The sequence below is a fragment of the Heterocephalus glaber genome, unplaced genomic scaffold, assembly GCF_053883595.1.
Source record: "Heterocephalus glaber isolate CG9 unplaced genomic scaffold, H.glaber_assembly_v1.0 deba00001097, whole genome shotgun sequence".
Taxonomy (NCBI): Eukaryota; Metazoa; Chordata; class Mammalia; order Rodentia; family Bathyergidae; genus Heterocephalus; species Heterocephalus glaber.
In genome coordinates, this window is record NW_028258191.1 from 280,250 (window position 1) to 293,627 (window position 13,378).

Consider the following 13,378-nt stretch of genomic DNA (forward strand, 5'->3'; position numbering starts at 1 on the left):
AGTGCAGTGCCCCTGGGTTCAATCCCTGGTGTTAAAAGAGAAAACCCCATATTCATTCACACTACCATTTATTTCTTGACATAAAGATCCTTCCTGGCTTTGGAGATTTTGATAGCATACCATAAAGCTTAACTTATATCAAATTCTTGGCTACATAAGAATATGAAAGGATGACAAAGATATAATGTAATGAACTTTCTAAAAGTCATGGCAAAACGATAGAAGAGCTCATCCTACAGTGTAGCCCACTCACATCGCTTTGCAGTTCGTAGGCTTTCCTGGCCTGAATCACATCATTCTGGTCAGGCAAGCACGTCCACTGGTGCAGGTGATGGCGATAATCAACATTGCTGACCAGGGTCTGCGAAGTTTTAGAATGCAAGATGGAAAGCATATCTGCAGGGCTTTGGAACTTGCTCTTCCATTTGGCCCAGTGCAGCCGGTACTCTCTTTCATTCTGAAGCTTGCCAGCTATCAGGGCCCACCGGATCTTGTTGTCATCCCGGGCTGTGTGAGTGCCCACGTAGTGTCCCTTTTGCTTCTCGTGGTCAAGCTTGTATTTATACTGCAGGTGGAAAACGAAGCAGATGGACCACAGCATGCCCTCTTGATGTATCTTGGGCATTTGCTTAACAAACCGAGAAGGTTACAAAAGGCCACACTCACGTCACTGGCAATCTCCCTGGAGGCCTTGGCAGCCTGGATAGGGATGGCATCCAGCCGCACATCACAGCTCATCTTTACTTCATCCCACCCCTCTCGATAGATTTTCTGAAGAGGAGAAAATATAAGATGTCATTCCAGATTCAAACTTACTCAATACCTCCAAAGGCTCACACAGAGTTAATATCACAGGGGTACAGCCCCAGGACTTAAGATCAATTACAGGAGAGAGAATAGGTGAAAAGAAGCATTCTGTGCACCATGTTATGGAACGTGAAATGCTGCCTGGAGTCCCAGGATCTGGGCCCGTTGAGACTTCTTTCTCTTTCACTCAAATCACAGCTTTGATATAGTTGTACAAGACTTATCATCTCATGAGTAACATGAAAAGGTTTAACCTTTTTTTCTCCTGGTGTTGACATATTGATAGCATTGGGATAAGTGAGATATTAATTGGCTATTGTTAAATTTCTTTTATTCAATTAAATTTTGTGATCTTCAGAATGACAAACTTTTGCAGTGCAGAAAGGCTTTTGCAGGGCAGAAAGAAGTGAATTTCAATTATTGACAGTTTCATAGCTTTTGCATATCTGAAAATGAGTACTTGGATAAATTTTATACTTGTAAGCATTGTCAAGTTTGGGATGGATTTTTGAGTGGGCCTATTTTAATAATTGATTTGTTTTCTGTAGAGAAGAAAAAGTATTCTCCATATTTAAATGTATTATACTAGAGAATATTTAATGCAAATATGTCATGTTACTTTTTCACTTTATTCTGTTTTCATCTCATTCATTATAATTTTATACTATTTTCTTTTTTGTTGTTGTTCTTTGGTACCAGGGATCGAACTCAGGACCTTGCACTTGCGAGGCAGGCATCGGAAACACTGAGCTAAATCCCTAGCCCCATACTATTTTCATATAATAAATTTTTGTGTTTATGCAGTTAAATATATTTTTTCTTTGAACTAAAAAATAAGTCCCTGAGGATTGTGACCCAATTTCTTCACCTACTAACTTTATGAGTTCATTTTAAACTTTTTAAAATATCAGTTTTCCCATCTAGTAAAACAAAAGAACAATATTTTACTTGTGTGGTTAGTATGAAGATTTAATGAGCCAATTTAATGTGAATTTATTTTGTTACTCATAAAATCACGTACAATATTCTGTGAAAGTTGTGTTTTCTAAATGATGGAAACAGTTTTAAGTAGTAGACTTTATCCAGATTATAAAAATGGCAATACCATGTGTAAAGAAAATGTCTGTGTGTTTAGCTATGCAATCAAATGGGGTGTTTGATTTCCTCTAAAATGCAAGCCACTCTCATTAATATCTAAAGTTAATAGGTTAACTTTTGGCATAATTTTGAAAACCATGCTAGCTTTGTTCACATTATGCAGTCAATGGTAGGGTTCTGGCATTTACATCTGAGAAATTTATGAAGCAAAAGTGAACTTATAAGAAAACTTCACAGAACTCTCCTGCCAGAAGGGCCTAGGGGTGGAAGGAGGAAGAGGGCACTCTGTCATGGAGAACTGAGAGCTTCTTGGTCCAGCCACTCGACAAGAAGGCATCAAAACATGACTGATTCTGGCTCCACCTCCCGCCTCCTAAAACATGCCTCAGGGCCCTGTAATTGTATTCTTTTCCCAAACAATGGAAAAAATGACTCCCCAAGTTCCTCATTACTTGGTGGAGAAGTTGGGCACAGTTTGGCACATAGTGAGGAATCTTTGCTTGGCAAGTTCCCCCTTCAGAAAGACTTATTATTCTTCTGAAAAGATGCCAAGTTCCAAACTATGAAGAATCACACTAAGGTATTATCATCTTTTTAAGGTCATATTTATTCTACACACAAGCAGTCTCTGTGACCCATAAAGACGGTACCTGTCTTGAGCTTTCTTGAATTGTGTAGTCAGTCATGTAACTGAATTCTGCTTATTAATAGATTTTTTTCTGTTGATTTTCTTACTTTTTCTAGGCTTGCAATGATTTCTTCTCCAAATAATAATAATTTTCCTCTTTCTTCCAAGTATTTATCTTATTGCTCTGATATAAGTATCAGTGAGAAGCTTACTCACTCAGCCAGGTACAGTGGCTTCTCGGTTCACCAATTTAATTCTTTCCATGATTCTGATTGCAGTCGAATTGCTCGCAAGCAGAATCATGGAAAGAATTAAGTTGGTGAACCGAGGTGCCACTGTAAATGAAAAATGTTAAGTATTTGATATTAGTGGGCATCCTTTTTTAAATCCTGATTTGAATAAGAAGTTTACTTAATAAGGATGAGCTAACCTTTGAGATTTTTTTAGTCATATCAAGAAAATATTTATTTATTCTTTTTTTAAAAACTAGGATTTTATTTTTAAAAATAAGTATTGGATTTGGCCATATGTCTTTTTAAATATAATAAAATAAGTACACGGATTGATATTATTAGGTTTCTAAATATGGAACCCTCTTGGCATTCCTGAAGGAGCCTGAGTTGTTTCTATCATATCATCTGAATGTACTTTTGAATTTCTTTTGTTAATATTTTATTTAAGATGTTTTTCCATTATTATTGGTCTATAGTTCTATTTGTAGAACTTTTAACAAGTTTTGTTAATTGTGATGGTTTTCCTTCTTTTACTATTATTAGGCTCATGGTAGTTTATTTCCTAAATTCTGAAAGAACTCCATGACATCACTGGGGGCATTTGAGAGGAAAAAGGAACGTGTTTAGTAACTCTCTTACTTTCTTTCCATATGTTTTCTATACATTTCTGGGGTCAATCTGGTAGTTTATAATTTCTTAGAATATCCCTAATAGATCCAGGTTTTAAAATTGGCTTGTTTATTTTCACAAAGAATTATTATTATTCTCAGTTCCTCTGAATCTATCATTATCTCCCCTTTCTTACTTAGGCCTCTCTTTATTCCTCCTTAGTCTTCTTTGTCCTTACTTTCCTCTACCTTTTCTTATGTTGACCTTGGCTCACTGGTAAGTGGCCCGGCCCAGGGACTCGGAGCCAGGTAACTTCTTTTCCTCACTCCTGGCCAAGGGCTGAAGGTAAGGAGACCTCCTGACTCCTGACCAAGTAGGTGCCCCTTTCCCCCAGCTGTGAAGACTCCATGGCCATTTTATGGCAACAGCTGGCTAACTCTCCAAACAAAATGGAATGTTGTGGTACTTACATTGCTCACATTAAGAGCATTGGCTCGTGCAAGATTAATTTCTGGAGTATCTGGCATTATGTGGATTGAAGTTTTATCTTTGTCCCAAACTTCTCTGTACTTTGGCTATGGAAAGAACCAATAATAACAAAATCACTTCACAGTTTGTAATTTTGTTAGTGTCAGTAGATAACTTTGAACTTTTCATTTGGATCTGATAAAAAATCTTTTCATATTAAGAGTCTTTATAGTCTTTTCACATAAGTTACTCAGACTTAATATGGAATCTATATTGTCTTTTATTAATAGTTTGAGTCATTTGAAATCAATAAGCAAAAACAAAATAATGCAAAATAATGTTGTTAATAATACTTGTTAAGGTATTTTCTCATCAATATTGTTTTTAGAAATTAAATACCAGGTTAATTTATTTTTATTTATAATTAAAATTCAGTTTCCATAGGAACAAAATGACTTACAATGCTAATATTTTCAGCATTTGATTTAGCAAGGACAACTTCAGGTGTGTCGACAATACTTGTATACTTGAGTTTCAATGCAGGTGTCCGATAGATGCTGTCAGATAGGATCTCCTGGGCATTTTTGACTCTCAGAACTTCAGGAGATCCTTCAGGCATCCAGCCAATGCCGCGTAGCCACTCCAGGTCAGCCTTGTAGATGGCCTAGAAGGAAACCAAAGTCAGGTAGAAGCAGGATATTTTGTTTTTGGTGGTTTGTGTAAAATAAGGAAGCAGTTTTATCTTCCATAAGCAAAGTTTAAAGCTGAGCACTGGCCTGGCAAACGTAATTCGCATACATGCAGCAGCATGTCGTCTTGCTTTGCTTTCTGTGGCAGGGTGCCTATGAGTGTTCTGAAAGACAGAATGATCTAGAAGCAGCTCTCTATATGTACGGATGATTTCTGACTAATATCTAGGCAATCATCAGACTGGCTAATGGGGGCTTTCAAAGCAACAGCAACAGGCTCTCTAGTAAGTTCTCTACAGTGCAGCCAGAATGAACTTTTCAAAATTTGTAATTCAAATCTGATGTGACAACTTCCCCCCTATCCTATGGTTTCCCGTTGGCTCTAGGAAAAAGATCAAAACCCTTAACCCGGACTAGGAGATGGGTGGTTTGGCCCCAGTCCCCACCTGTTTTCCAGGCTCCTCTCACCACGCTTCCTTCTGCCCTGTGTATTCTGACACATTGCTGTAGTCTGTATCAGCCTATGTTGAGCATCCTGTAAGTGTCCCCATCTACCTTCATTGCCCTCATCAGCACTTTCACAGGGGAGCTCTCCTGACCTCCTTTTCCACAGCACCACAGAATACTCTTCCTCAACCACCCAATTTTTTACTGATACTGTAAGTAGCAACTCTTTGTTATCAATATATACTCCCTAAACTCAGGAATTAGGTCTTATTTTTTTCTCCTTTATTCACCTTTATACCTTTAGTGCTAACACAATGCCTGGTGTGTAACATATAAATAATTTAAAAAAATAAATAAGAATGTAGAGCTAGATATGGTGGCATGATCCTGTAGTCCCTGCCATTTAGGAGGCTGAAACAGAAGGATCACTTTAGTGAGAAGCTACTCTTGGCAACACAGTGGGAACCTGCCTCGGTAAAAAAGAATTCAATCACCAGCCCACAATTTTGGTCTCAACTGAATTTGCTTTAATCTAACATAGCATGTCCCTTTTAATAGAGATTTGCAAAATTTTGGTTATCTAAATCTGCTTCCCCACATAAAGGTAAAAAGTTAAGCAGATAAAATTGTTCTACGCTAAACACAAGTTATTAATTTTATAAAAAGCCAGTATGTTGCTCAGAAATATTTCATTTGTTAGTTATAGGGTACAAATATCAGATGAAAATAATAGTAAAAAGAGAGAAAAATATTGGAAAATATTTTAAGGAAGAATGATGTATGTTTTAGTGTTTAATATGATGTGTCTTCAAAATCCAGAAGAAGGAATTCAAATGTTACATACAGATTGTAAGATATTTTTAAGAATTGTACAAGAATGTGATTGAGGGCCGAGGATTTAGCTCAGTGGTTTTGCTGCCTGCTGCGCAAGTGCAAGGACCTGAGTTCGATCCCCAGTATCGAAAAAAAAAAAAAAGAATGTGATTGATACACATGCCTCAGTTTACTGAATATGGTTCAAGTTAACGAAGAGCTTGCAGTTCATGAAGAACTGTCTACTACCACTCTACCACCTGCAATTCATTTCAAGTGATGAGCATAGCGGCCTATAACAAGCTAATTTGTTATTTAAGAAAAAGAAAAGTATCTCTTGAAGTACAAGGAAATCAGGTTCAAATAATTAAAAGAAAGTATCCATTCTACACAAGAACTAAATAACTTTATGGAATCCATCATTTCTAAAAGATTGAATAGGTATAAAATATAAGTAAGTCTAAAAATTTTGGGGTAAATTAATGACACGCCATGTTGTGAAGAACATCTAGTTAATGGAAACAAGTGAGTTTAGAGCATGGTACCAACCTGTGAAATTAATTTCAAGGAAGACATCCGTGTCCTTCTTTAATATAAAGTTCAAGGACCATGATTTCTTATAACTAGTAAACTATAAATAATATACATACCCAAAAACCTATAGAAAAAATTTGGTAGCCTGAAAATGAAAACTTTCTGAGCAAATATGGCAGTTAAGATAAGCAATCAATAAATCTGGTTAAATACTAAAAGGAACTTCCTATATGAAGAGAGGTGTTTTCCAGGGCACTGTAAAGGGCCAGCATGCCAAGCTTTCCTCCTGAGGACACACTTACATCACTTTGCAAGTCATAGGCTTTTCGGGCTTGGATCACATCATTCTGGTCAGGGAAGCAAGACCACTGGTGCAGGTACTGACGATAGTCCAAATTACTTGCCAATGCCTGGCCTTCTTTGGCAGCATTGATGGACACCATGTCTGCTGGGATGGAGATCTTGGCCTTGTGGTCATTGTAGGCTTTTTTGTACAGCCTGTCATTTTGCATCTTCAGCACATTTGCTGCCCAAACCAACTTTGGATCTTCCTTGGCACTGGGACATCCGATGTAGTGGCCTTTCTGCTTCTCGTAAGTAGTCTTGTACAGATACTAGTAGGCACGAACAGAAGAAGGAAGAGTGGTTTCCAAACTTACTTTTTCTAAAGAGACTATTAAAAATAATTCCACTTCCCTTAGATTATCTTTATTTTGGGTGGTTGTTTTTCTTTAAATTCATACTTTATATTTTATACTTCTTGTTACGTTGGCTTTTCTTCTATGTGTACATGTTTGAAAATACTATGAGCACCTCTAAGGCAAGATCTGTGCTTCTGAATCATCTTCCAGCACAACCTCATCCAGTGTTCCCCAAACTTCAATCATTGTTTGCCACCTTCAGATATTTTGCCGTAAACGAGTACAACCTGTACTTTATATTGCTTTAAATCAAATTAATTCTGGCTAAATAAATCTATTTTAAATTATAAGCTTATTTTAAAATTTTATTTTAAATTTATAACCCTACCTATCTAAATGGAAAGACCATCAGTATTTTTCTAGCACACATTAAAACAATCATGTAGCTACTTTAAGATATAATTACTGGTGTATCATATAAAATGATCTCAGCAACCACCAATAGTATGCATGGTACACTTTGACATGTAGCTACTTTAAGATATAATTACTGGTGTATCATATAAAATGATCTCAGCAACCACCAAGAGTATGCACGGTACACTTTGAGTAGCAACAGAATTCTCTGTGCTCAATTAGGTCTCTATGTGTGCTTGTAAACTGGCGAATATTGAGAATATTTGGGAGAAAAAAATCAAAATCAGTGCTTATACATAAGAATTGTAGAAGCAAACGTAGGTGCAAGAGGCTTCTTAAATTGTTAAACAAGTTGTTCTGAAATTTGGGATTTTTAAATAATATACAAGTAATAATGAATGCATTCTATTTAATTATAAGTCCTGAATAATTAAGTTAAATTGCTTTTGTGTCTACTAGTTAGCATCTGTTGAGGTGGGGCAAGGAAGAGCTCTTACATCACTGGCGATATCCCTGGAGGCCTTGGCATGCTGGATCCCAATAGCATCTGCTCGTATGTCATAACCTGTCATCTTGACATCTTCCCAAGCTTGCTGATAGTGTTTCTGAAAATGGAGATTGCAATGCCGTGGTCAATCTGAAGACAGGGCTAAGGAGTCTGCATTATATAAGCACGTGCACACACACACACACACACACACACACACACACACACATCTACACAGCTACTTATCATAAGCTTAAAGACTAGAAATAAAAGGAATGGTAGAAAAATGCCTTCTGTCAAGTTTTCTTTTGAGTATGTAGAGAAAGTTTCTGGGTACACAGAGAGCACTGCGAAGCCAGTGTATGAACAGTGCCTTACGTTGCTGATCTGGATAGCATTGAGTTTGGACTGCAGCATCACAGGAGTGTCAGCTGGCACATTCACATTAGCCTTCTCTTTGTCCCAGGCATCACGATACAATGGCTGGCAAAAATGAAAGGCAATGCAGTGGTTGATTACTAAATCACATGGATAAAATTTTATTTATTAAACTTAATTTTATTGGTACATTTTTGATATACATAATAACATTTATCATAGGGAATTTGTACCTGTACATGATATATCTTTCTTTTCCCATTCTCTTACCCTCCTTTCAACCCCTCTCCCTCTTCTTATTTACAAAAGTTTTGTTTCCATTGTTTTCCTTCTGTTCTCATTTTTTCTTTTTCCTTCCTTCCTTTCTCCCTCTCCCCTCCCTAGTTCCCCTTCCCATGTGAACATTTTCTTCCTATTTCACATATCTATTATACATTTTGGTCCTTTACCCCTTCAATTTTGCACACCAGAGAAACAATGCAATGTTTAAAAATGTGCATCCAATTTATTTCACTTAAGAGTATGGTCTCAAGATGCATCCATTTACCTAGAAATGTCTTAAATTTATCCTTTACGCCAGAGTAGTACTCCACTGTATTAAAAAAAAACACATCTTCTTTATCTACATGAATAAAATTTTAAACTAAGTTACAAGTTATCTTTGGATGTCCTCTAATATAAATGTATGTTACATTTTGTCATTTTGTGTTTTTTTATTTAAAAGGTGCCAAGTGACTTCAAGAATACATTCGTATGTGAAACATAAATTTAAAATGATTCATTTATTTGGTAGTAAAATCATCATTTTCCATTCATTCATGTCTAATTTTCTGATAGGTAAGTCTACCTCAAAGATAACTGCTAATCCACACTGCTAATCAGGACTTTGCTCTGTTGGCTCAAATAGCTGTCCGAGTAGTATGCAACTATTGAGATTGCTTCTGGACTTCTCAACCTATTTCACGATTGAATAGCCATAAAAAATGGTGACAATTTTGTGATTACGGAGTTAAGTGGTGGGCCTTATTATGGTCTGAATCTCAAACGGTGATTTAAGTATATATGAGAATCTGGACACACTTGTGTTGAACAAAGATAAATCAAAGCAAATAAAATACAGAGATAACTAGTTGATCGTAACACTATGATATTGGCAGTTTGAAGTTAACATTTAGAATTCTTCTTGGTTGAGATTACTTCAGTGTATCTGAAAACGTCACCAATCCAGCTTACCTCACTGATTTGTACAGCATTGGTCTTTGCCAGGATCACTTCAGGTGTATCAACAATGCTGGTGAATTTGAGAGCCTCTGGTCTTGTACGATACAGCCTTTCATTCAAAAGATTTTGAGCATTCTTTACTCTCAGCACATCCACAGAACCCTCTGTCAACCATCCGATACCCTTCATCCATTCCAGGTCTGATTTGTACATGTTCTACATGGCGGAAAGGAACAAACAGTGAGGGAGAATCAAATTTGTCCACAGAGCTTGATGTTTGCTAACCACCCACCATCTCTATTTAAATCATCTGGGTGGCCAGTCAATGGAATTCAAGGATGACATGAAATGCCAATATTTGGGTTTCAGGTTTGCAGCACACATCTCTAGCAGTTCACAGCACCCTATGGGAATTGAACCAGGGTTCACAAGTGGCACTTGGTGGAATGATAGACAGCACTGGTACCTAATTTAGGGTTAGGGTTAGGCTGAGCTCCTGTGCTCACCATTTGAAGCCCACATTTCATGAACCACTGGGAATAAGATCTGTAGGAATTTTAGAGAGAAAGATCCTTAGATGTATGTGTAATAAGAAAAAACACATACTTATGTCTATATTTATCTTTCTGTGTCAGATAAACTTGAAATCAGTATTTCCTTAAATTTATGCCTATTTCTGAAATTTAAACATCTGATCAAGAAAGGATAATGAATCCTAACAGCTGGGATTGAAAACTTCTAATTGCATAGAGTAAGAGCCTGATTTTCATCTTGGTGAATAAGGTTCTGCTACCATAAGAATCTTTGTAAGGTAGAAAATGTTTTTAAAGATTCTCTACTACCATGAATTGTACAGGAGACAGTACAAGGTTCTGTTAAGATTATCATTTAAGTTATGCTTCTGGAGAATACACTGTGATTAAACACACAAATCTCTCTCTAGAGTCTGCTGATAGAAAATACGCACATCACTCTGCAGTTCGTAGGCTTTCTTAGCCTGGATCACATCATTCTGATCTGGTAGGCATGTCCACTGGTGCAGATAATTGTGATAATCAATGTCGCTAACCAGGACCTGGCATTTCTTGGCTTGAACAATTGACATCATGTCCAAGGGTGTGTTGTAAATTCCTTTAGACTTCTCATAAGCTTTCTTATATTCTCTGTCACTCTGGATCTTGGCAGCATGTATAGACCATACCAACTTGGGGTCATCTTGTAAGGTGCGGAAACCCACGTGATGGCCTAGTTGCTTGCGGTAGCCTTCTTTGTATTTGTACTAAAGTTGTGAAAAACAGATAAAAAGACATAGAAAGATATCATGTTAAGATTTTTCTTCAAATGATTTCAGGACATTTTCTTAACCTTAATATAAATTAGCTCAACACTAGTAGTCTATATATTTCAGTTAACTTTAAAGAAATGATGACTGTTTTAGGTAGCTTTTTTTTTTTTTTAAAGAAATGAATAAATCAAGAAGGAAATAGTATGGAGAACAAAAATAATAAAAATAATAGCTAGTATTTACAGAGCAATCACTATATGCTATACATTATTAGAGCTTCAAATGTGTTAGGGTGAATTCATATGAAACTGTTTTTCATTCAAAAAGAGTTGAACAGCAGCAATTATAATCACAGTTCATTCTCACAACCTCTCTATGAGGGAGGTACTATTGTTATCCCACGTTGCAGATGGAAAAAATAAGGTATGGCGAGGATAGCCCAGGTTGCCTAGTTAGTGGAACCTTAGGCCAGATGTGCTTCCATGGGTACTGAAGGTACTGCAGGTGGGAAAAATTCACAGGCGTGGTTTTGGAAACAGGTAAGAAATAGGTACATTTCAGGGACAGAAAAGGAAAATCAGAAGATAGAAAAAGGTCTGTGGGCAAGAGTTTCTATCTGATGAGCATCTTAGGACTGGAGTAAGATGGTGTCCTTTTCTTTCCTATGTTTGGACAACACAGGAAACTCTGGACAGAAGAGAGAGAAAGAAAAACTAGGATTAAGGAGGTCACTGTGAACCAGTGATGGTTACTAGTTATTACAGGTCAAAATGAAGAATTATAAAAAGGAAACTTCTGGAGACATGAGATAAAAATAAAGAGGAGCCAGAAAAAAGAAACAAACTTAAGGATTTTCAATGGAGAGTAGGGGTACTCTTGGCAGGATAATAATTTTGACCGTTAATAAGTTGCAAAATTAGTGTTAAAGGAACTTGAAAATGTTACTAAAAGTATTTCACATAAACTTTCAGTATAAAGTGATATTTTACATAAGGCATGATTTCAGTCGTAAGTCTTAACAGATATGAAACTATATCTATACACATAGATGTAGCTGGGGAACAAAATGATATATTGGTTATTGAATTTTCAAAACTTTTTCATAGGGATTCTTCATGATTTTTTGTTTTTACTGAGAAACAATGGAAACTTTATTTACATACCTCCTGTTGGGTCTGTGATTCTAGGAAATCCTGACCCATACAATGTTATCCTATTTTCATATTTTTAAATATAGAAAGACCAGCACAAGACAAAAATGCAACTGTTGCATGAATTTAAAAATCAGAGTTCTTTTTTTTTGTTTGTTAAATTCTTTTATTGGTACATTTTAGGTATACAACACAATTACATTTCTCACTGGGAACTTGTACCTTTACATGATGCATCTTGGTTCTTATTTTAAAAATAAGAATTCTTGAAAAATAGTTGCCCTATTTGCTTCATAGAGGAGAAAGAAAATAGAAGGAAGTTACCTCACTGGCAATTTCTCTGGAGGCTTTGGCGTGTTTGATTTCAATGGCGTCTGCTCTTAAGTCATAGCCTTTCTGCTTGGTCTCATCCCAGTCTTTTTTGTACAATTTCTATTGAGGAAAAGCACGGGTGTGCTTGTAAGAATTGAGAATAAGCAAATACATTCAAGCTAATTATATATAAATTATAAGCCACAATGTTAAGAAGGAAACATACAGAAAAATCAGCTCTTTATAGAATATAGGATACTTCTGATTAAAATTTTAAACTAAACATCTAACTCTATTAATGTTTGAATATTTATATTCATTACAATATGGTATACACTTGAAAATATTCCACTGCATAGCACATTGAAACTAAGAATCTATGATAAAGCCAGAGATCCTTCATCAAGGTACAAGAGAAGATCTGAGAATTTTTCCTAATTTTGATCTTTGACCCACCATAGGTTTCTGTTAAAGGAATGTAACATAGGTATCATGTATATCATTCTATTCTTTGGATGTAATTAAAATTGTCTTTTGTCTTTCATACAGCTTTCTTTGCAAGAAAGTCCTCAGTCACTCAAAAGACCAAAAAAGACAAGAGAGGATGAAAGCCAGGAGGTGTTTGATCAGGGTTTCATTACTCCCAGGTAATAAAGAAACTGAGCCGTAGACATTGGATTCAGGGAGGGGGATGATTTCAAAGTTGAAAGGAAGCTGGGCATGGTGGGATGTGTTGGTGATCCCAGCTTCTCGGGAAGCTGAGAAAGGAGGATTGCAAACTGTAAGCCAGCTTGGCAACAGAGTAAGATCTTGTCTCAAAATAAAATAGACAAGGCCTGGGGATGTAGCTCAGTGATAGAGCATTTGCTTAGCATACAATATGAGATCCTGTGTTCAATCCCTAGTGTTGAAAAACAAAATGGTTGGAAGGAAAACACTGAAGGATTCTCATCTCCCAACTTCCACAGTCTAGGCACTTAGGCATATGTCTGTGCTAACATTTGAAAGAAAAAAATTTCCACTGATTTGCTTTGGGAATGATAGCTAAAAAAGTGTAGCACAAAAAAACCATGACTATTTCTAAGGTAGGTAATGTGTACTCTGTCACATACTCCTAACTCTGACAGACACTGACAAGTACGGTCCCATAAAGGCTTTTA

At 36.4% G+C, this 13,378-nt stretch overlaps 1 protein-coding gene across 39 annotated transcripts in view; it reads right to left on the reverse strand.

Annotated features, from left to right (window-relative positions):
- Neb (nebulin) overlaps positions 1-13,378 on the reverse strand; it is a 227,134-nt gene that overhangs the window by 83,177 nt on the left and 130,579 nt on the right. For all 39 annotated transcript variants that reach the window (XM_087209962.1, XM_087209988.1, XM_087209985.1 and 36 more), the window contains 10 exons: positions 12,231-12,338; positions 10,438-10,749; positions 9,483-9,686; positions 8,250-8,354; positions 7,882-7,989; positions 6,629-6,940; positions 4,304-4,507; positions 3,846-3,950; positions 667-771; positions 254-565 (listed from right to left, as the gene is read on the reverse strand). In XM_087209962.1, coding sequence (XP_087066088.1) covers positions 254-565; positions 667-771; positions 3,846-3,950; positions 4,304-4,507; positions 6,629-6,940; positions 7,882-7,989; positions 8,250-8,354; positions 9,483-9,686; positions 10,438-10,749; positions 12,231-12,338 — 1,875 coding nt within the window. The remainder of the gene's footprint in view (positions 1-253; positions 566-666; positions 772-3,845; positions 3,951-4,303; positions 4,508-6,628; positions 6,941-7,881; positions 7,990-8,249; positions 8,355-9,482; positions 9,687-10,437; positions 10,750-12,230; positions 12,339-13,378) is intronic.